Source organism: Strongylocentrotus purpuratus, unplaced genomic scaffold (assembly GCF_000002235.5).
Source record: "Strongylocentrotus purpuratus isolate Spur 01 unplaced genomic scaffold, Spur_5.0 spur5_scaffold_8, whole genome shotgun sequence".
Taxonomy (NCBI): domain Eukaryota; kingdom Metazoa; phylum Echinodermata; class Echinoidea; order Camarodonta; family Strongylocentrotidae; genus Strongylocentrotus; species Strongylocentrotus purpuratus.
This window is the reverse complement of record NW_022145614.1, coordinates 14,955,737-14,977,422: the sequence shown is the minus strand read 5'-3', so window position 1 is coordinate 14,977,422 and position 21,686 is coordinate 14,955,737. Positions and strand designations below refer to the sequence as shown.

The window sequence follows — 21,686 nt, the reverse complement described above, 5'->3', positions numbered from 1 at the left end:
ATTATATTCGAAAAATTGTTTCCATTTCATGTCATTATTGCCACCAAGCAGTTTCTTAATCCACACTACACGCTGTGCATAGATCATGTACTTGAAATTCAACATTTTCAAACCCCCTTTATCATAGTTCAAATATAAAATATTCCTTTTTATCTTATCATGTCCATTCCATATAAAATTGAAACATCTCTTTTCAACTTCCTTGAAAACACTTGGTGGTACCGAAATTATAGAAGACACATAAAGTAATTTAGAGATTGCAAAAACTTTAACTAATTGAATTTTCCCAAAAAGTGTTAAATCCCGTTGCTTCCACCACCCTAACAATCTTTTTATTTTGCTCATTTCCTTGTAATTCATTTCTTCTTTAACATTAATATCCCAGGAAAAGTATATTCCAAGAACTTTTACCACAGAAACCATCTTACCTTATGTTATACCGGTCAAATTTTCATTACTGTGACCAGAAGAACCAAGCTTCATAATTTGTGTTTTGTCCCTATTAATTTTTAATCCAGATACCTGAGAGAAGGAATCTAATATTTTTTCTAAGATTTTCATGTCTTCTGTGTCTTTCAAAAAATTGAACAGTCGTCCGCATACATTACTATCTTCGTCTGTATATTGCTTATCAAAATACCTTTTAATTTTTGTTCATTGCGATTAACCACTGCTAATGTTTCTATGATTAACAAGAATAAATATGGACTTAAGGGATCTCCTTGTCTTACTCCCCTGCCTATTTCAAAATAGCCTATGGAAAAGCTCCCATTCATGACACAGCTAACTACATTTTTGTACAATACTTCTATCCATCTACAAAAATATGGGCCGAAACCATATTTTTTCAGTAAGAAATTCATATATGAGTGTGAGACAGTGTCAAAAGCTTTCTCGAAATCAATTGTTACTAGAAAACCCTGTACCTTGTATACCTGTGTGTAAAATATGACATCGTCAATAATTCTCACCGCTTCTCCTATATTCTTACCAGGCAAAAATCCAACTTGATCTACATGTATCACCTCTTCCAATACATTCTTTATTTTTTTCCGCCAACACTTTAGACAAAAGTTTATAATCCACATTAAGGAGGGTAATTGGTCTGTAATTGCGAATATATAAAGGGTTTTTATCTTCTTTTTGTATTACCGTTATTACACCCTGTTTCTGTGTGGTGGACAATTCACCCTTCTCAAAGGAGGCATTGAAGGAGTCCAAAAGAAGGTTCCCTATATCAGGCCAAAAAATGCGATAAAATTCCTCTGACAAACCGTCAAAATTAAGTAATCAGTTAAAATCACGGAGTAAAATGTTGAAGAGCATTTGATAAATGTGATTTTATCCAAATGAAGAATTCGTAAAAAGATGCGTAGAGAAAAACAAGTATAAGTTCTCTATTTGCATACTACCTCTTGAATACACTTCTTTCAAAATTCATTATACTTTAATTTCGAATTGTTAATTTTTTTTTAATCTTTATACATTCATGTCTGTTCTATAAAAGAAATTATACGGAGAAACAAAAATTTATTTAATCCAAACAAAATATATATATATATGTTATTTTGTAGTATTCCGCATGATCATTTTAAAAAGAAGAAACTGCATAATATATCAAGTATTACTGTAACAGATGAATAGTCAACAAATTATGTTAAAAACTATCCCTTATTTCTATTGCTTTATATATTTACATACGTGACATTGTATGGTATAATAAAATTATAATATATTACACGTAACAATGTTGCTATTTTCTTCATCAGAACTGGGTTACCATAAGTATTATGAGAAAAGAGTTCAAATACCGTTAACAAAAGGATGTATACCATCGGAAGATTCAGAAAGATAAGAGAAGTAAATGGCTGCATCAACATTGTATGCTTAGATTATAGTTATCTATGCTCTAGAATTGTATAACTACTAAAACTTTAATGCATAATAAAAGGTAAAATCAAGGATAAATGGCTGCATAATCATTGGAAGCTAAGGTTATATTTCTCTATGCTATAGAATATTATCATTAATATAACTTATGATGCATTTAATTCAAGTTTGAATGACATGATTATCTAACACTATTCAAGATTGTATTTTTTCAAATGTCAAATGTACAAAGATTTTCATTGAAACTGATACTACACTAATGTGTATGGAACCCGAGTTTGATTTTAAAAATGATTAAAATATGATTGACACTTGATTTATATTGATCAAATTTTGTTTATAAAGTTAATATCTTGTATTATATTGTCCATAATTTGTTAATTTGTAGGGAATTTTTGTAAGCAGTGTCGATGTCACTGGTGAAACCACCCTGGTCAAATAAGACTAAATAAATAAATGGATGAATAAACGATTAAATATATAAATATACATGAATATATCATTTTATCAAGCTTCTTGCAATCTGAAATATTCAAAAGTTTATTATCAACCAGTGACTTCATCATTGTTGAGATTCATCCATGAAAATTTCCTTCCCGTTAGAATCTCAAGCTCTTTATCATATGGTTCGTAAAATTTGTACAATTTCTTAAAAGTTTCTCTTTCCACTTCAGGATGCTTTCTGCCTTTACCTTTTCCCATGCAGAGCTTAAAAGGCATTGCCAGACAGAAAAATCCTTTTGCTTCGTCAAAGTATATCTTGTTGGCGTCGAAATATTTTGGCAGCCCCAAGAACGATTCGGTGGCTTGGAGTTGAGGTAGTGGATTCTTAGAAAACAAATCACCATCCAGTATAAGTATCTGTTCGCGAGGGAAAATCTCGAACCAATTACGGAGATGGCGTGAGTACAACCCTGTAAAGATAATGGCATTATTGTCGTTCACTGTACCGTCTTCGTTTATTACGCTCTTTTCAAATGTGTCTTCTATGACGTAAGATATGTTGGCTTGAGGGTACTTTAGTACTCTTCCCCGTTTCCTGGTGCCGTTTCGTTGTCTACGCGCCATTTTTTTCGGGAACACGTCCAAGACATGAGTATAGTCAGAAATGGCGCGTTTTACGGGGTCTCGCAGGATAAGCAAGAGTTTGACATCGCGTGAAACGTCCCGCGCTATCGCGGCAGGTATGTCGTCTCCAACAAAGTACGCTGGCGTTTTCTCCATGGTAAATTGATACTGTGAAGTTCTGGGCATCAGTTGTCGATATTCCTCGACACTCCTCGTCGGCTGCCGATCCCATTGATGGGCCTCTCGAGGCCTCTCAGGAGTGTCAGCCTTTGTGTAAAGAGCTGGGTGACCGGAAAGAAAGAATTCGAGCGCACCGGTTCCACATTTCTTTGCACCTATACCGATCACATCAGGCAACCGGCGTTTGCAATCCAGGTTTCTTGTCTTGATTGCTCTCTCACTTTTGCAGCTCCATCTGCTCTGAAAGAGAGTGAAAGGAGGTTGTGAACTGTTCAGGGTCAACTGTGAAACATGGCGAGAACCTGAAACACGGTGAGCTGGATTTCCCAGTGACTGCTCTCCTTGTCGACTGTTGCCACTTAAATCGAAGATGAAAATCAAAATTGGTATGAAGCAGATAAAGATGGCTGCCACCGACGATCTGGGGGATAGACACTTCCACTTCATGGTGTAGTCGCAATGGATTCTGAAAGGAGAAAATATCTTTCAGACTTGGATTGGATAAATGTGGAAATCAGGCAATTATTTCATGTGCTCTGTTAACTATCAATAATTGCTTAGAACATGTTGACCTTTAACCATATACCTGGTTGTGCATAACCCCAGTGGCATATCCAGAATCTGATAACGAAGAGGGATGGCATCCTCCCAAAATATATAATTTGAATATAAAACAACACGACAGAGGAAATATAATAATACATTACACAGTGAGGGTAAATACTTGAAACATTTTGGTTGAAAAACTGAGAATAATATAATTAGAATAAGCAAATTTAATTATTGTTTTTAACATTATTGTTGTTGTTATTCACATGTATATATCATACCTTACCACACACACTAACCCTTACGCTAAACCTAAACCTAACTCTTACCCTAATTAAATTCAAAACATTAAACCTAATATAACTAATGACTAATGATTAAACCTCTTGTTTCTTGTGAGGCCTTTAAGTTTCCTCTGCCTGCAAACGTACGTAAAGGGCAGTAATGCTATTGTTCAATCGTTAGCAGGACACGAAAATGTCCTGCTAATGTTTCAGTTTCACTACATATGTCCGGCTTATGACGTTGTAAGGTATATATATATATATATATACCCGCCTATATCGGAAAGCTAATTACTTTAAAGATCATTCACCCTTCACATGATGATATATCGAGATCATTATGCACTCGTTGAAATATCTGCTGTTTGAAAACGGCGAACCATGGAGGAAGAAGGATAGCAACTGCCTTTTCGATGTCACGATGGGGATTTTAACGGAGCCGAGATTTGTGAGTTGGTCGGCTTATACATCCTACCCAGACAGCAAAATGTCGTGAAGCCCATCTGGGTTTTATCTGGTTACATTTGGGCTGGTATATGGGCACCAGATGGGTCTACGTGGAACCCAGATGGGCCCACAATGGGCCAGCAATATGCACCAGGGTTAAATATGGGCCCCAGATGGGCCCGACAATGGGCCCAGCCAAGTGGGTTTTATATGGGGCCCATATGTGCCACGAGGGTTCTAAATGGGCTTCATATATGGTTCAAGTCGGTTATATATGGGCCCATATGGGCCAAGACGGTTCTATATGGGGTTCTATATGAGCTAAGTGGGTGTTAAGTGGGCTCCATGTCGTCTCTTTTTTTCACGAAGTGACGGTAATGAGGAAAATCGCATATAATTTCACTTTTTTTTTTGGGGGGGTGCATTTTCGGACATCATTTACTAACATCTTTAACCTCACAAAATTTCAAACCACAATAATATCTAAGTATGTCACTATGACGATGACTTTAACAAGAAAATACCTAGCTAAGTTACGCGCTGCGCTTACAGCCGGCCGTCACTTCGTGAAATTTTCGTGACGGGACTGAAAATTTCGCAATTTGGAACAGTGACAGACTATGAAAAGGTGAGTTTGTTAAAGTTGTTTTTTTAGGTAAAGTAATATGATACACTCTTTATATTCTTTGTAAGCAATAATTGATATGTCAAACATACATCTAGACTAAATTCCTTAAGTGGAGGGTCTTTCTTATCTCATTTCACATCAAATATTGATTTAATAAGGTTTTTGTTTGTTTTTTACATCTGCTTAATGCTACGGTCACAAAGGTCTGTACGAACGATAATTTTGTACGAATCTCCCTGTTTTTTCCATTGTCTTCCCGAATTTCCATTGTCTAAAAATCCTTCGTACGGCGTTCGTAGCAGTTCGTAAATGCCTTTGTGACAGAGGCTTAAGTTAAGAATAAGAACGAACTTTTACTTTTAACGAAAGTTAGACTTAGAGTTTAGACCCTACTTTTGTTTTAGTTTTAGTTTTACTTGTACTTTTAGTATTAGTAGTTTAGCTAATTAAACATTTTATTTAAAGTCTATAACTCTAGATCATCATTTCATAATTATCAATTTATGACAGCCACTAGTCAGTAATCTAGAGGTGAGTAGATCAGGATCTAGACAAAACTGAGTCACTGTGACTTTACTTGTAAAGGTGTGCTTGGGGTGTAAGCAGCTTCAGGGCTCCAAGCCCAAGGCCAACATGGCCATGGGCAAGGGGAGTTATGAAAATTATCATGCTGAGCTGAGATGGCATGGGATATGTAGACCCTCCTGTTTAACTGATAGGGAATTCACTGAGTTGCCTTTCAAGTAAAAAGTAAATAGAGTGTATAGAGTCAAGTCTTGATCATCTTGTTGGACAAGTACCAAGCACACTCACTGTATATGTACATTGGGGTGGTAGTTGTTTGGTAGGGGCAATTGAATACGTCTGTTTGGGGTCAGTTATGCCTAGTGATTAATTTGATGTAGAAAAGATAATATTAGATGTATTTTTTACCTCTGATTGCAAAAAAAAGAAGGAAAATAACTTGTACTGTAATTATTTCTTTTATTCTACAAAATTAGATTGGATACAGGGACCGACATGCTGGTTAGATGGGTCCTTGATTATTCACTGAACACAGAGCTGCAGATGTGACTTGGCATGGTGACCTCAAGTCAAAGTGGGAGCGGTATGGAATTGTTGAAGCAATTCACTGAATACAGTCAGAGCTGCAGATGTGACATGGCATGGTGACATCAAAGTAGTTTAGATGGCTTCGATGGCGATTCTGATGATGAGCCACTGTCTATGCTTGTGATTTTTGTGAACAAGTCAAAAGGTATCTTCTTCCCTTCTTGATCGTTTCCAAATAGTTGAAATTTGAGATATTCCTAATTAATTGTTTTTAATGTTTAGGTCTCTTAGTTTAAAGGAATGAGTATTCCTATCGAGGTCAGCATCTAAGTTTTTTTTAAATCCTTTACAAAAATTGCTAATACCTAAGGTTATACCAATTAAAGTATCTAATTTAAGAGCCTCTCTAAAAGTTGGTACCAAAACCACACAAAATAATTTCACCTAATCATAAATATAATGCACTGTAAAGTTCCCTTTCATAATTGACATTCTGATAATGATTGTTTCAATACCTCAATCTCTCTTTTATACTGATTCATTGTAAATATTTTGAATATCATATAGAAAACTCCTCATAATTTTAGTTGTGTGTAGAATTCAGTAATCGCAATGAAATAGATTGATTATAAAATCAATGAATTGATTTAAAGTGAACTGGTATTTGTCTATGATTTCTGAAACAATGACCTGAATGGTCGTACCTGTGTCAGTTTTCTGTTACAGTATTGTAATGAACTTCTGCAAACATAAATCTTTGATATTCAAATGTTTAGCTCAGAACAACTATGTATCCGGTATACCTACTCCATTTTTAGAAATCAGTAATGCATATTAGAGTTTTGGATTTCACTTCCATGAATTCTCATATCGTATCTTTGTATTGAAAAATTTGTTTATTTCTTTTAAATGTTTCTATTTACAGGGGTTGATGCCTTTATTAGAACATGAATATAACTTATACATTTCATAATTTGTTTTTCTGTCAAAACACAATGTTGCTAGTTCACATATAATGGTTTTACTTTTACTTCTCTAGTTATTCTCATCATAATTGTATTTGGTATTTCAAACTATCCTATAATCATACAATATAATGTTGCTGTTTTGAATTTATCTGTATGATGAGAAATGAAATTGTTTCGTCAAAATGATATTTCCATGTTTATCATACATTGTTATTGTTTAGTCAAAGATTACGTGTTCGCCTGGGTGAAGATAACCTTTCAGCAGGCACGTAGCCACGGGGGGGGGGGGGGGCACGTTCCCCCCTAAAATTTCCAAGATCGGTTGAATTTTTTTAGACCCCTTTTTTTACCTCGATCGATTACATGTATGTGCCCCCCCCAAAAAAAAAAAAACAACAAAAAAAAAAAAAAACAAAAAAACAAAAAAACATCGAACTCTCGCTACGTGCCTGCCTTTCAGCATTGGTAAACTTTGTAGCGTTTGAAACTGTGTACTAAATTTGATCGAAATACCCTACAAAGAGATTGTGTAAACTGACTTGCTTCTGATACTCTACTCACAAAACATTTATGAAAAACAGTGATGAGCAAGAAAGTAACGTCGATGATATTAGTTATATTTCCCATTGAAAAACTCCACCATCTTTTTTTTCAAGAACTGCCTTGTTTCATTGGTTCCATGACACATGCTCCGCCGACGATTGCTCCGCCGACAAATGCTCCGCAAAAAGCGACAATTGCTCAGCGACATTTGCTCAGCGACATTTGCTCCGACGTCAAATGCTCCGCTGACAGTTGTTCCGCCGACATTTGCCCCGCCGACAATTGCTCCGCCGACATTTGCTCTGCCGACAATTGCTCCGCCGACAATTGCTCCGCCGACAATTGCTCCGCCGGCAATTTCTTCGCCGACATTTGCTCCGCCGACATTTGCTCCGCCGACATTTGCTCCGCCGAAAATTGCTCCGCCGACATTTGCTTCGCCCCCAAAATACCCCATTGAAGACAATTAAATGCTCCCTTTTGCAGGGAAAAAACAGTCAGACCGCAGCCGGTGCGAAAACCCTCTATTTTATTCAGCACGTATGCAAGAATTTACGTGTCTTGCATGCGTAATGAGTAGTGCAGACGGTCTTCCCGATCGGCAGCTTTTGCCTTTATAATTGTTCATTTCTCATGAAATGGGTCTTATTTTAAAGATAAGAAGTTGCACTCTCTATATACTTATATGACAATCATGTTAGATATATTTTGGAAACAGATATTTCGCCTTGAAAATGGGGTTTTTCGACGATAAATCTATCTAAAGAGTAGGGCTGATTTTCACATAGAAATCATTCTTGCGTCAAGAAGATGTTATAATCAGCATAAAGCATAAATATTTATCTTTACAATGATATCAAAATTATTTTATTTTACGCTGTACCAAAGTCAGGAACCAAAAAAAATCACGCTCATGTTTATGAATAATTAAAAAAAGTAGTCAACTTTGCCGATGTGATAATACAGCGTTCTGATTGGTCAAATACGTCAACTACGTCATATATGTTCCGCTTTGGTTTATTAACATTCTGAAAACCAGATTTTAGTAACCTAGTTTTGTGGCGTGCGCCTGAAATGCACGTGCGCGCAAGCAGTCATGGCAACGATCTAAGGACCCTGGATCAAATACGTTATTTGCCCATCTGAAAAATTATTTTCTACAATATTTCTTTTTTAATCATTTTTAGGTGGTCTGTCGATGACAGATCACCTATTGATTTCGTTAGAATTTTCTTTCTTTATTCTTTATTCTTTATTCTTTATTCTTTCTTTATTAGGTGGTCTGTCGATGACAGATCACCTATTGATTTCGTTAGAATTTTCTTTCTTTATTCTTTATTCTTTATTCTTTATTCTTTATTAGGTGGTCTGTCGATGACAGATCACCTATTGATTTCGTTAGAATTTTCTTTCTTTATTCTTTATTCTTTATTCTTTCTTTATTTATTTTTATTTATTCCGTACACTTTTTTTGTGTATACGTTTACTCGAACTCGACCTGGTCAATTTCCTTCAAATTTCTGCTAGTCATCAGGCCCTATGATATGAAGTTCCCGAAACCTTTTTCAAGTTCATGGGGTCATCGTGACGTCATCCAGGCGCCATTTTGTAAAAATCAAGTCATTATCATATCTCGATAACGAGTCTTCAAAAATAAACCATATTTGGTATACATCAACTTCAGGTCAAAGTTCAACTAAAAATGTCAACAAAATTTGCGCGCGCACCTCGACGCGCACGTACGCGCGCATTAAAATTTTAAAATGCTCAAATTCGTCCCAAATTTTTTTTGCACACGTTTCAGGCCATTGTAAGCATTTTCAAGATTTTGCGCGAGAGCACTTTTTTGCGCGCGTTTCCGCGCGTAAGTGCGCGTACTGACATTTTACAACATGGAAACGCCAAATTTTCTCTATCATATCAACCACATTTTTCCAAGCATTTTGATACCTTGTTCACCTTTTTCTGACCAGTGATAACGCAATGAGCGTCCGTCAAAGTTTACAGCACACGCGGATCTGCATTATCCCTATCCACATTACATGTGCAAAAACAAGCCTATACAAAATTCATTTTAACTCTTCAGAATGGATAGATACCCCCAATTTTTTTCATATTTAGATAGATCATGAGTCGGAGATATGATTTCATGTCTCATTTGACCCTCAATTAACTCATGACGTCATCATAATGGCCTCCGAACTTAAAATTTCAATTTGCATATTATGACGTTAGCAGATTTTTGGAAAATTGATTGTATCTCTGCAAATATTGATCAATTTTCTTTCAAATTTTGATATGTTTTAGCTGAGAATATTCTCTACGAATGTATTCTCCACGATATTTCATTTGAACAATGGCATCATGGCGTATTTTTGCGATTAAAGGAGGCATGTCAATTTTTCACATTTTGCGTGTATTCTCTATGGGACATGACTTTTTCTCAAAACTGGTTTCTACATTCTTGTCTTTCGCGAGCAATATCTCCGTCGTTTTATCTTCGTTTACGCTGAGCTTTGAGTATGTTGTAGCTGAGTCAATATGCTATCGTAAGTGTGCCCTTTATTTTTCGATCAGATGCCGGGATCATGCTCATATTTCACTTACAAAGTGGGATTTGATAATTCCATTTTCCGTTTACGTGTAATCTCTATGGGAAATATTTTGGTACATCGGTAACGCACTTGACTTCCGACCTCGAGGTCCCTGGTTCGAGTCCGGGCGTCTCCAACAATTTTTTTCTTCACTTTTTTTTTCTTTTTGACCTTTCACTGTACCTTTTCCTTTGCTTATTAAAACACGTAGAATCACAAATAATGTTATAAACAACCATGTTTACTTTATTATTCCCCTATTATCACTTGATCCATTACTTTTTGAGTGTAGTCCCTATGGGAGATGACTTTTTCTCAAATCTGGATTCTACATTCCTGTCTTTTGCGAGCAATATCGCCGTTATTTCCGTTTGGTTTTTGTTGATTTTGGAGTATGTTGTAGCTGAGACTATATGCTATCTAAATGTTCCCTCATTTTTTTCAATCAGATGTCATCATGGTCTGTTGATGATCATCATCAACATCATCATGATCATCATCATCATCATCAACATCGTCATCTACATTACTATCAAGATCATCATCATCATGATCATCATGATGATCATCATTGTTTACATGTCTATATAACTTCTCCCTTTCTCAATATAGTAAGTATTATAATCTATCATAAGACTTGAAGACAGACCACCTTAATCGTCCTCGTGACGATTTAAATTCTAGTTTATTTTTATTTATTCCGTACACTTTTTTTGTGTATACGTTTACTCGAACTCGACCTGGTCAATTTCCTTCAAATTTCTGCTAGTCATCAGGCCCTATGATATGAAGTTCCCGAAACCTTTTTCAAGTTCATGGGGTCATCGTGACGTCATCCAGGCGCCATTTTGTAAAAATCAGGTCATTATCATATCTCAATAACGAGTAATCAAAAATAAACCATATTTAGTATACATCAACTTCCGGTCAAAGGTCAACTAAAAATGTCAACAAAATCCGTGCGCGCACCTCGACGCGCACGTACGCCCGCTTAAAATTTTTAAAATGCTCCAATTCGTCCCAAATTTTGTTTGCACACGTTTCAGGTCATTTTAAGCATTTCAAAATTTTCCGTCCGTAAGTGTCCCCGCGCGCGTTGCGCGCGCTCACAGCGCGCGTAAAAAGTCAAATTTAATTTTTTTTACATGATTTAGATTCCTCTTACCGTAAATGACAATTTACATTAATTTCAGTCACTCTTGACCTTTCATAAGGCCGTGAGCGCGCGTCAAAGTTCAAAATCCGCGCGTGCTGCTATGGGCAATATAATGCAAATTTGATCAAAAACATGCCATTTTAAAAATCAAAATAGCTCTTCAGATAGTCCATTGACCCCCAATTTTTATATCATGGTTGGAAAAAGCATGAGTTGGAGATATGAATTCATGTCTCATTTGATCCTCAATTAACTCATGACGTCATCATAATGGCCTCCGAACTCAAAATTTCAATTTGCATATTATGACGTCAGCAGATTTTTGAAAAATTGATTGTATCTCTGTAAATATTGATCAATTTTCTTTCAAATTTTGATATGTTCTACCTGAGAATATTCTCTACAAAGGCAGTTAACACAATATTTCATTTTGACAATGGTATCATGGCGTATTTTTGCGATTAAAGGAGGCATGTCAATTTTTCACATTTTGCGTGTATTCTCTATGGGACATGACTTTTTCTCAAAACTGGATTCTACATTCTCGTCTTTCGCGAGCCATATCTCCGTCGTTTTATCTTTGTTTACGCTGAGCTTTGAGTGTGTTGTAGCTGAGACAATAAGCTATCACAAGTGTGCCCTTTATTTCTCGATCAGATGCCGGGATCATGCTCATATCTCACATACAAAGTGGGATTTGATAATTCCATTTTCCGTTTACGTGTAATCTCTATGGGAAATGTTTTGGTATATCGGTAACGCACTTGACTTCCGACCTCGAGGTCCCTGGTTCGAGTCCGGGCGTCTCCAACAATTTTTTTTCTTCACTTTTTTTTCTTTTTGACCTTTCACTCTACCATCTCCTTTGAATATTAAAACACGTACAATTGCAAATAATGTAATAAACAACCATATTTACTTTATTATTACCCTATTATCACTAGATCCATTACTTTTGGCGTGTAATCCTTATGGGAGATGACTTTTTCTCAAATCTGGATTCTACATTCTTGTCTTTTGCGAGCAATATCGCTGTTATTTCTGCTTGGTTTTTGTTGATTTTTGAGTATGTTGTAGCTGAGACTATACGCTATCTAAATGTTCTCTAATTTTGTTCAGTCTGATGTCATCGTGGTCTGTTGATGATAATCATCAACATCATCATGATCATCATGATCATCATCATCGTCATCCCCATTACTATCAAGATCATCATCATCATGATCATCATGATGATCATCATTGTTTACATGTCTATATAACTTCTCCCTTTCTCAATATAGTAAATATTATAATCTCTCATAAGACTTGAAGACAGACCACCTAATTCGTCCCCATGACGAATTAAATTTCTAGTTTATTTTTATTTCTTCCGTACACTTTTTTTGTGTATACGTTTACTCGAAATCGACTTGGTCAAATTCCTTCAAATTTCTGATAGTCATTAGGCCCTATAATATCAAGTTCCCGAAACCTTTTTCAAGTTCATGGGGTCATCGTGACGTCATCCAGGCGCCATTTTGTAAAAATCAAGTCATTATCATATCTCGATAACGAGTCTTCAAAAATAAACCATATTTGGTATACATCAACTTCAGGTCAAAGTTCAACTAAAAATGTCAACAAAATTTGCGCGCGCACCTCGACGCGCACGTACGCGCGCATTAAAATTTTAAAATGCTCAAATTCGTTCCAAATTTTTTTTGCACACGTTTCAGGCAATTGTAAGCATTTTCAAGATTTTGCGCGAGAGCACTTTTTTGCGCGCGTTTCCGCGCGTAAGTGCGCGTACTGACATTTTACAACATGGAAACGCCAAATTTTCTCTATCATATCAACCACATTTTTCCAAGCATTTTGATACCTTGTTCACCTTTTTCTGACCAGTGATAACGCAATGAGCGTCCGTCAAAGTTTACAGCACACGCGGATCTGCATTATCCCTATCCACATTACATGTGCAAAAACAAGCCTATACAAAATTCATTTTAACTCTTCAGAATGGATAGATACCCCCAATTTTTTTCATATTTAGATAGATCATGAGTCGGAGATATGATTTCATGTCTCATTTGACCCTCAATTAACTCATGACGTCATCATAATGGCCTCCGAACTTAAAATTTCAATTTGCATATTATGACGTTAGCAGATTTTTGGAAAATTGATTGTATCTCTGTAAATGTTGATCAATTTTCTTTCAAATTTTGATATGTTTTAGCTGAGAATATTTTCTACGAATGTATTTCACACGATATTTCATTTGAACAATGGCATCATGGCGTATTTTTGCGATTAAAGGAGGCATGTCAATTTTTCACATTTTGCGTGTATTCTCTATGGGACATGACTTTTTCTCAAAACTGGTTTCTACATTCTTGTCTTTCGCGAGCAATATCTCCGTCGTTTTATCTTCGTTTACGCTGAGCTTTGAGTATGTTGTAGCTGAGTCAATATGCTATCGTAAGTGTGCCCTTTAATTTTCGATCAGATGCCGGGATCATGCTCATATTTCACTTACAAAGTGGGATTTGATAATTCCATTTTCCGTTTACGTGTAATCTCTATGGGAAATATTTTGGTACATCGGTAACGCACTTGACTTCCGACCTCGAAGTCCCTGGTTCGAGTCCGGGCGTCTCCAACAATTTTTTTCTTCACTTTTTTTTTCTTTTTGACCTTTCACTGTACCTTTTCCTTTGCTTATTAAAACACGTAGAATCACAAATAATGTTATAAACAACCATGTTTACTTTATTATTCCCCTATTATCACTTGATCCATTACTTTTTGAGTGTAGTCCCTATGGGAGATGACTTTTTCTCAAATCTGGATTCTACATTCCTGTCTTTTGCGAGCAATATCGCCGTTATTTCCGTTTGGTTTTTGTTGATTTTGGAGTATGTTGTAGCTGAGACTATATGCTATCTAAATGTTCCCTCATTTTTTTCAATCAGATGTCATCATGGTCTGTTGATGATCATCATCAACATCATCATGATGATCATCATCATCATCAACATCGTCATCACCATTACTATCAGGATCATCATCATCATGATCATCATGATGATCATCATTGTTTACATGTCTATATAACTTCTCCCTTTCTCAATATAGTAAGTATTATAATCTATCATAAGACTTGAAGACAGACCACCTTAATCGTCCTCGTGACGATTTAAATTCTAGTTCTTATTTTTTTCGACCAGTTTGTGGCGCGGCGGAGCTCCCTAGAGATTAATAATCAGTTATGCATTGTCATTGCTCAGACGGCGAGCGTGCACGAGTATGAAATCACACAATTTCGCGCCATCATAAGAAAGAACAAATTGGTAATTTCCGGGTTTTTAGGGTCTTAATTATTATGATTATAAAGAAAACATGATTTTGCGTCAATTAGGTTTTGACATTATTTTGATCAGTGACTTTTCATCTTTCCAACGAATCTCAACGTAAACAAATTAATTATGTACCAAAGTCAGGAACCAAAAGCGAAATTCCGGGTACAAAATAGCTGTTGCAATGTTACAAAAATAACGACCATAAAAGTGGTGAAAAAAGATTGTTTCAAAATTGTGAAATATGGCAAGTTTCATATCAAACTGAAGCTGAAGATCTTTAGAGTAATTACCGTTGCGTGCTGCCATGTTGACTAAAGATATCGACCACAAAAGCAGCTGTTTGTACACCCTTACAAATCTCACGGAAAATCTCGTGAATTTCAGCACACGTGAATGCACGAGATTACCAAAGAGACGCTGAATAAAAATCAGCGTACAGCCTCATTATCGCGCACGCTGTGGTCTGACTGAAAAGGAGAGGAAGAAAGGAAAAGAAAAGAAAAGAAAAGAAAAGGACAAGAAAACATGGAAAGAAAAAAGTCAAGAAAAGAGAAAAGAAAAGGCTGAAGACAAGGGAAAAGGGACACAAAATAGAATATAGGAAGATTACGGTAAATCTTGCCGGCACGGCGTCGGGACAAGTCGGTGAAAAACTAGAAATGAATTATTATTGTCTTACTGCTGCTAATACTGCTCCTACTACATGTACTAGGAAGAAGGAGGGAAAGAGCCGGGAGAGAGGAAAAATCTTATTTTTTATTTTCTGTATTATCGAGGCATACAAAATAATGCACAGGGAGGTAAGAGAGGGAAAAGTAAGGCGATAAAGAAGGAGAGAGGTAGATAGAGAGAGAACGAGAGGGGGTAGTCTATGGTCCGGGTTCAAATCTAGTTCTCTTTTGTTTATTAGACCCAGTACTAATGATCATTATTGTATCTACCATGTAATTGCCATGTGTACGCCACACCGAATAGCACTTCACTTTTGTTTATTGTTGTAAAGAACTTATTGGCATGCACCCAGTAGATTTTCATCATGTGTTTGATCTTGTAATTGAAAACAAGATCAAACAAATTGAATTGAATTGAAATTGAAAATCTTTCAGGAAGCCTAGCAATAAAAGCTGTTTTTTTTTATTCAAAGAGCATCGTAGAGACGATGAACAAATAAGAATAATAACACAACGTCATAAGCGTTAGACCGTTCACTTCTATCACTCCCCGCGAAATAGTCCGAACAAAAGAATCAACCGAGGGTAATCAACTGTTAAACGAATTTATTACGAGTCCTTGAAAAATTAATTAATACTGCTTGTCACGTATTATTGCAGAGCAGCATAGACGAACGCGATTGTCGTTACAATTCAGAAATCGTTGCTTCGATTGCTTTTCTCTCAAAATTACCATGAGATATCAAGCGTCATAGAACTATGATCGACAAAAAAGATATTGTCTTGAAAACAGTCAGAAACATTAGAACTTGAATGAATAGAACATAATGCAAACGAATAAGACTAGAATGAATAGGGCACAAGTTCATGTTTACCATTTAAACCATCCAGTACCAAATACCTAAGCAAAATTCGAGCCAGATGCATTTAATGGTAAGCGTAAAGACAATGATTCGTGATGAATGTCATGAGTTTATCGTCTAGACGTATGGCAAAAGATAATCAGGATAATAAGGATCAGATTGATACCTACATGTATACTACTACAAGGCCTACTTCTACATGTACTATACTAAACTACTGCCATTGTATAAATTATGCTGTTAATACAGACAAGAAATTACCTCTTGATACAGATGACAATAATGATATTGTAACGAAACCCGTGCGCTGTCGAATCCTTCCAACAGCTTATCTTGTCAGGATACCTTCTGCTGGTAGGTTTTCCTAGTACGGTACCAATTTCGCCGTAGATCCGTTTGGCAGAGATATACTGCCCCGTTGACGTCGCACCACCTCTCGACCACTCCAGCAAAGCATAGAGAGTCAATGCTAAAGCGTATTGACCTCTAGACTAGCACTGCATACATGCTGTAAGGCAGGGACCTAGAAGTCTATACACAAATATACACACCACACAATATCGCATAGACTGTACACAATCATGTCGATGCAGCTGTAAGCAAAGTTTGACACTAGACTTACAATTTGAATTTTTAAATTATTCTTTTTAACATCAGTAAGTTGAAAAAAATGTATTTTACTGCTATTTAGGTGTCATCAATTGTCACTAAAGTACCAATTTTTAGTGAAATGAGTTGAGTTTTGTACAGTGGTGTTTCAAATGTTGAGAATCAAAAGCACAGCTTTTACTACACAGCCAGGATAGTGATGCTCCTATGTGTGCTCTCGACCACCGTCCAGTTGAAACTACCAGACCGTCACAGGTCTGCACTTCACCATAGTCTACCCCAGATCACCGAAAGAGCAACCCAGGCCCCCTGGTATTGTCTAGTGCTGGAATGCAGAATACTCAACAAAAACAATTCTAACCATGGTCGTTCACCGAAAATCAGACATCAATCTTAGGCTTCCTCATGGAAAGACATGCAAACGATCATATCAATCATTTCGTTTGCACGCAACCTTATCGGGCAAAATATCCAAACATAGTCTGAATACTTTACAGTGTAAATGTGCCCAGTGGGCGACAACAATTATGTAGACTGACAGGAAACTCTTCTCGACACGAGACACTTGATCTATATACACATTTCTTAAATATTTGTTATTCTCGTTGGGTTTCCAAGAATTACATAAACATTGGTATGACTTCACTTTCCAATATCAGATCGAAAAAACCATACATCGAAAGCACTAGTTTCAATCTATAAAACTAAACAGGAAAGAACAAGTAATTATTTATGGTAGAATAGTAATTAGACTAAAACTGTCGAAAACATGCACGATCAAACATTTCTTGAAATTGACACGGGACTATATATATATATATATATATATAGCATTGTATATCTAACTGGAATTACGCCATCTACGCCGAAGATATGAGCATACAAATTAAGACAAGTGATTTTCTTGACTCCAAACATATCTATCTACGAAATAAAACCAATTTCGTGACAATATGATAACAATTATAATAATACTACTTATATTAGATGAGCTGTAAACGAAATTAATGGACGCGCTGTAATTTTGTTTTCACGAAGTGACGGCTCGTAGCCGCGTTAAACGTACGGGATTTTTCTCTCGTGGCTGGATTTCCCGAAACGTGGGCTCTAGTCAGCCCAGACAAAACACAGATAGGCCCCATAATTTGCTATCTGGGTAGGTATCCTGTCGAAGGACTATGGCAAAGATGGAATCGGGCTATGTACAGACACGATGGGCTAGCAGTCTTTAAGAACATCGCTGGATGCAGAGCCGATCGGATCAGGAAAAGCATGACGAGAACATTCCAAAAGCTTGGCCTAAAAATCACGATTGTTTGCAACCTTAAAAACCACCAACTTCCTCGACATCACCTTAAATCTGAGTGATGGCAAGTACTACCCTGACAGGAAGCCAAATGACTGCCCAACGTACATCCACAAGAAGCTATCCAACCACACACAAAATGTCAAGCTCTCTAGATACGAACTCCGTATCTGCAGCCTGCTTTGAGGGGCGTATGAATCGCGACTTCGTATCTATCCGAACATCGTATAAACGATGTTCACACAGGGAAAATGTTCTTTAAAGGTGTTTAAAACTGTTGAGTTAAACATGTTTATACTAATCATCTCTAGATACCATGAATTTTAGCTGTGTGTGAAAAGGTTGCATGTCACATTAGCATGCCTTATTCAATATATCACGACGAGAGGATTTTACATGTTTGACGTATATCCCTCTCATCCAGGCGCGTATGCAGGGAGGGCGTTGGGGATCGAACCCCCCTCAATTTGTGTTATAATGTGTGTGTTTTGGAAGAACCCCCCCCCCCCCAGCTTATTCACCGGCTGGCTGAGTCGTTGCGAATTTTTCCCTCAAACCCAGGACCCCCCCCCCCCCCCCCAAAAAAAAAAAAAAAAAAAAATGTGCTGTTACCCCCCCCCCCCCCCCCGCTTTTCAGCGGCTGGTTAAGTCGTTGCGAAAGTTTCGGCGCGATTTTCAAACTTTAACCCCCCCCCCCCCCCCCCCTCGAAAAAAAATCCTGGGTATGCCACTGCTCTCACCTCACACGACACACAATCACTCAAAGCAGCAAAATATAACCGTAAACGACTAAAATTTACCCATGACTGGTCGTTTCATCTCCCATTCACCAACAGTACTCATAAAGAATGCACATTCGCATACACACACATAATCATGAATATATATTTATATTAACAATATTTCAAGTCCGACAAGCCTGAAGGGTTAAGTAGATTTAAACTGATATTTTTCAAGAATCCTGGACACGAACTGTGTCCGCTCTCCCATGAATTGCTTTTTACTACCGAGTTCAAATTTCAAGTGGTTCTTGAGATATCGCGACACCTAAAGGTAGTGTAGGCCTATTTAATTCCTTATATTTAAAGAGCGAGTAAAGCGTATAAAAGTATGCATGTACTCATTTTTTAAATCCAGAACCAAGATCAGATCTATGGAAAACTATCCTGCACCTGATCTTGCCATCCTGCATAATTTGCAGAGGTTTTACTTACCACTTACATACATGTGATGTATTGAACTTCTTAGTTTTCTTTCAGAAACAGCAGCAGCTTCATTCGGGTGTATGAGTCCAGATCAGTTCAGTTTAGTTCAGTTTAGTTATTTCATGCAACGATCCCGAACAATCTTTTGAATAGCCTCTACTGTTGTTGTTGTTTTAGTTTTCATGGCGTCTATCATTGATTTATGAATATCTACCAACGGCGGTCTGAAAAGTCCAGATTTAGTCCGTTCTGTTTTTATTCTTCTATCACACGCATCGATCCCAACAAACAGCGCGGTCTCTCCACTGAACGCCCAATCCCCCAAATTTCCGTCCACACGAACTGTAGTCCAGAATCTGGCCTATTTAATTTTGATCTCCACCACACCAACGCTACCTCTCCCTACTTACTTGCTACCAGCCGATGATGGCGTGATCATTAAATCAGGACGCTGAGCTGGTGAGCATAATTATGAGTTTGTTGATAACGCCATCTTCGACGGCTTGAATCAAGTGTGTAGGGAAATTATAAAGAACCGTGCAGATACTGGACTACACGAACGGCAGCGGAAAAGTACGTAATGAGCCAAAGTGATTGTCAGATTACTCGTCCAATCAGCGTACATCGAACATGTATAGGTTTGTGGGTGAAGTTAATCTCCCCTGGAAAGTCGGGGAAGAATGGCAGAATCGTCTGGACTGTTAGGCCTTTAAAAAAAGATGTTGTATTGCCCTTTGCGACCGACCCCAAAATCTTTAAAATCGACGGTCGGTTGTTACCGTTTTTTTAGAAGAAGGAAAAAAATGTATTAAAGCATTAAAAGCTCAAAAATATCAGCCTAAAGAGGAAGTACAAAAAAAAAGATTAAAAAAAAAAAGATTTCCGACCGACCGACCAACGCTTTGCCACCTAAAGGGCAATACAACATTTTTGTTAGGCCTTATCGGGGTCCATAAGACGCGTTCAGAATGACAGGAATGGCTAGGTCTACTTTAAACGTTGAGGCCTTGAGGGTGTGTTATTTTATCAGCTGATTGGGTGCGCTACACGGAAACAGTACAGAGGCTGGACTACGATGCTTACCTCTCTCCTTTGCTCTTTGAAGTATCTCTCCAGCTGATTTATAGCTAGTTCTGTCTTTAAAGGTACTGTGTCCCTTTTGCAGCCAACCTCAAATGTTGTAGAACTTTGCAGGAATTACGAATGTGTCATGTATTTGCTATCTGTAAAATTTAAACGTTAGCAGTGTCCTCATATTCAAATTATGCAAGGAAACCCGTTTACTTGCTAGACTTCACTGTCAGACACTATTGAGTGACTGACTGGCTTTTTTCTTCTTTGGTAATAACATACATGAAAAGAGTTGTAAAGGGTACATGAGCATTTGTCTACATCAATAACCCACTTCTTGTGAAAACCAAGATTAAACTGATTGAATCTTTGCGCAGCATAAAACGTATGACCATTCGGTACAATTGTCTGATAATCAAGACTATTACTTTTGGGCTCTATAGCCCTAAAGTCGATTTGACAACTAATAGTCGTTATCTTCCCACTTGAAGACGTTTTCAAGCCCCACCTTTTTTAAGGAAGTTCTAAATTAGTATTATCTTTCAAATGCAGTTGGAATTTAACTTTTTCATTTTTTTGGCCTGCAAATGGGACATAGTACCTTTAAAACGCATTGAATATTGAGAAAGATGAAAATCGTATCCGGACACCTACCCCCTGGACATCCAAACCCCGGATAACCAGCTATCCCCCCCCCCCCCCCCTCCCCGGGACAACTACTCCCGGATAACTACCCACAGACAACTACCCCTAGGATAGTTTTCCGGTGGGTAGTTGTTCTAGAGGATGGTTGTCAGAGCTGTCTGGTAGCTGACTGGGGGTAATCGTACGGGGGTAGTTGTCCTAGGGGATATCAAGAGAGATATCATGTAGAGCAAAAAAGCTAACAGGCTATGGCCGCTACTCTTCTTCTCCCTCGCACTAGGTGCTTTATGAATGAAGTTTGTTTTACCCATAGGAAACCCAGAGTAATCATGAAACCTAAAGAGTGATTATATAACTTCCTTGAGCAAACATTCACCAGTAAGCAAGCAAAGACTCTGATTTGACACTTAAACACAATTCAGTCTTGATATGAGCAGAGATTTGCTCTGTTAGTCTCTAGTTGTGTCAACATTAGGAGCAGACTCGGCCCAGTATTAGTCCGGGAAGTCCGGGAAGTCCGGGAGCCAGGGGAGCTCAACCTAGCTGGAAAGGAACCCAATTTTCATGTGTCGCGGATGAAACACATATGAGAAGATTCGCCGTAGTCTCGAG

General features: G+C 37.3%; 1 protein-coding gene across 2 annotated transcripts; it reads right to left on the bottom strand.

The window, feature by feature from the left end:
• Nucleotides 1-2,218: 2,218 nt before the first annotated feature.
• LOC105437144 (heparan sulfate glucosamine 3-O-sulfotransferase 5-like) lies at nt 2,219-19,391 on the bottom strand. 2 transcript variants are annotated; one of them, XM_030975947.1, is made up of 2 exons: nt 19,368-19,391; nt 2,219-3,604 (listed from the first exon to the last, which is right to left on the bottom strand). In XM_030975947.1, the coding sequence occupies exon 2, from the start codon at nt 3,583-3,585 to the stop codon at nt 2,437-2,439; it is 1,149 nt and encodes a 382-aa protein (XP_030831807.1). In that variant the 5' UTR covers nt 3,586-3,604; nt 19,368-19,391; the 3' UTR covers nt 2,219-2,436. The 2 variants fall into 2 exon arrangements, with proteins under 2 accessions (XP_030831807.1, XP_030831806.1); XM_030975946.1 differs by lacking the exon at nt 19,368-19,391 and adding an exon at nt 16,500-16,861.
• Between the last annotated feature and the right edge of the window lie 2,295 nt (nt 19,392-21,686).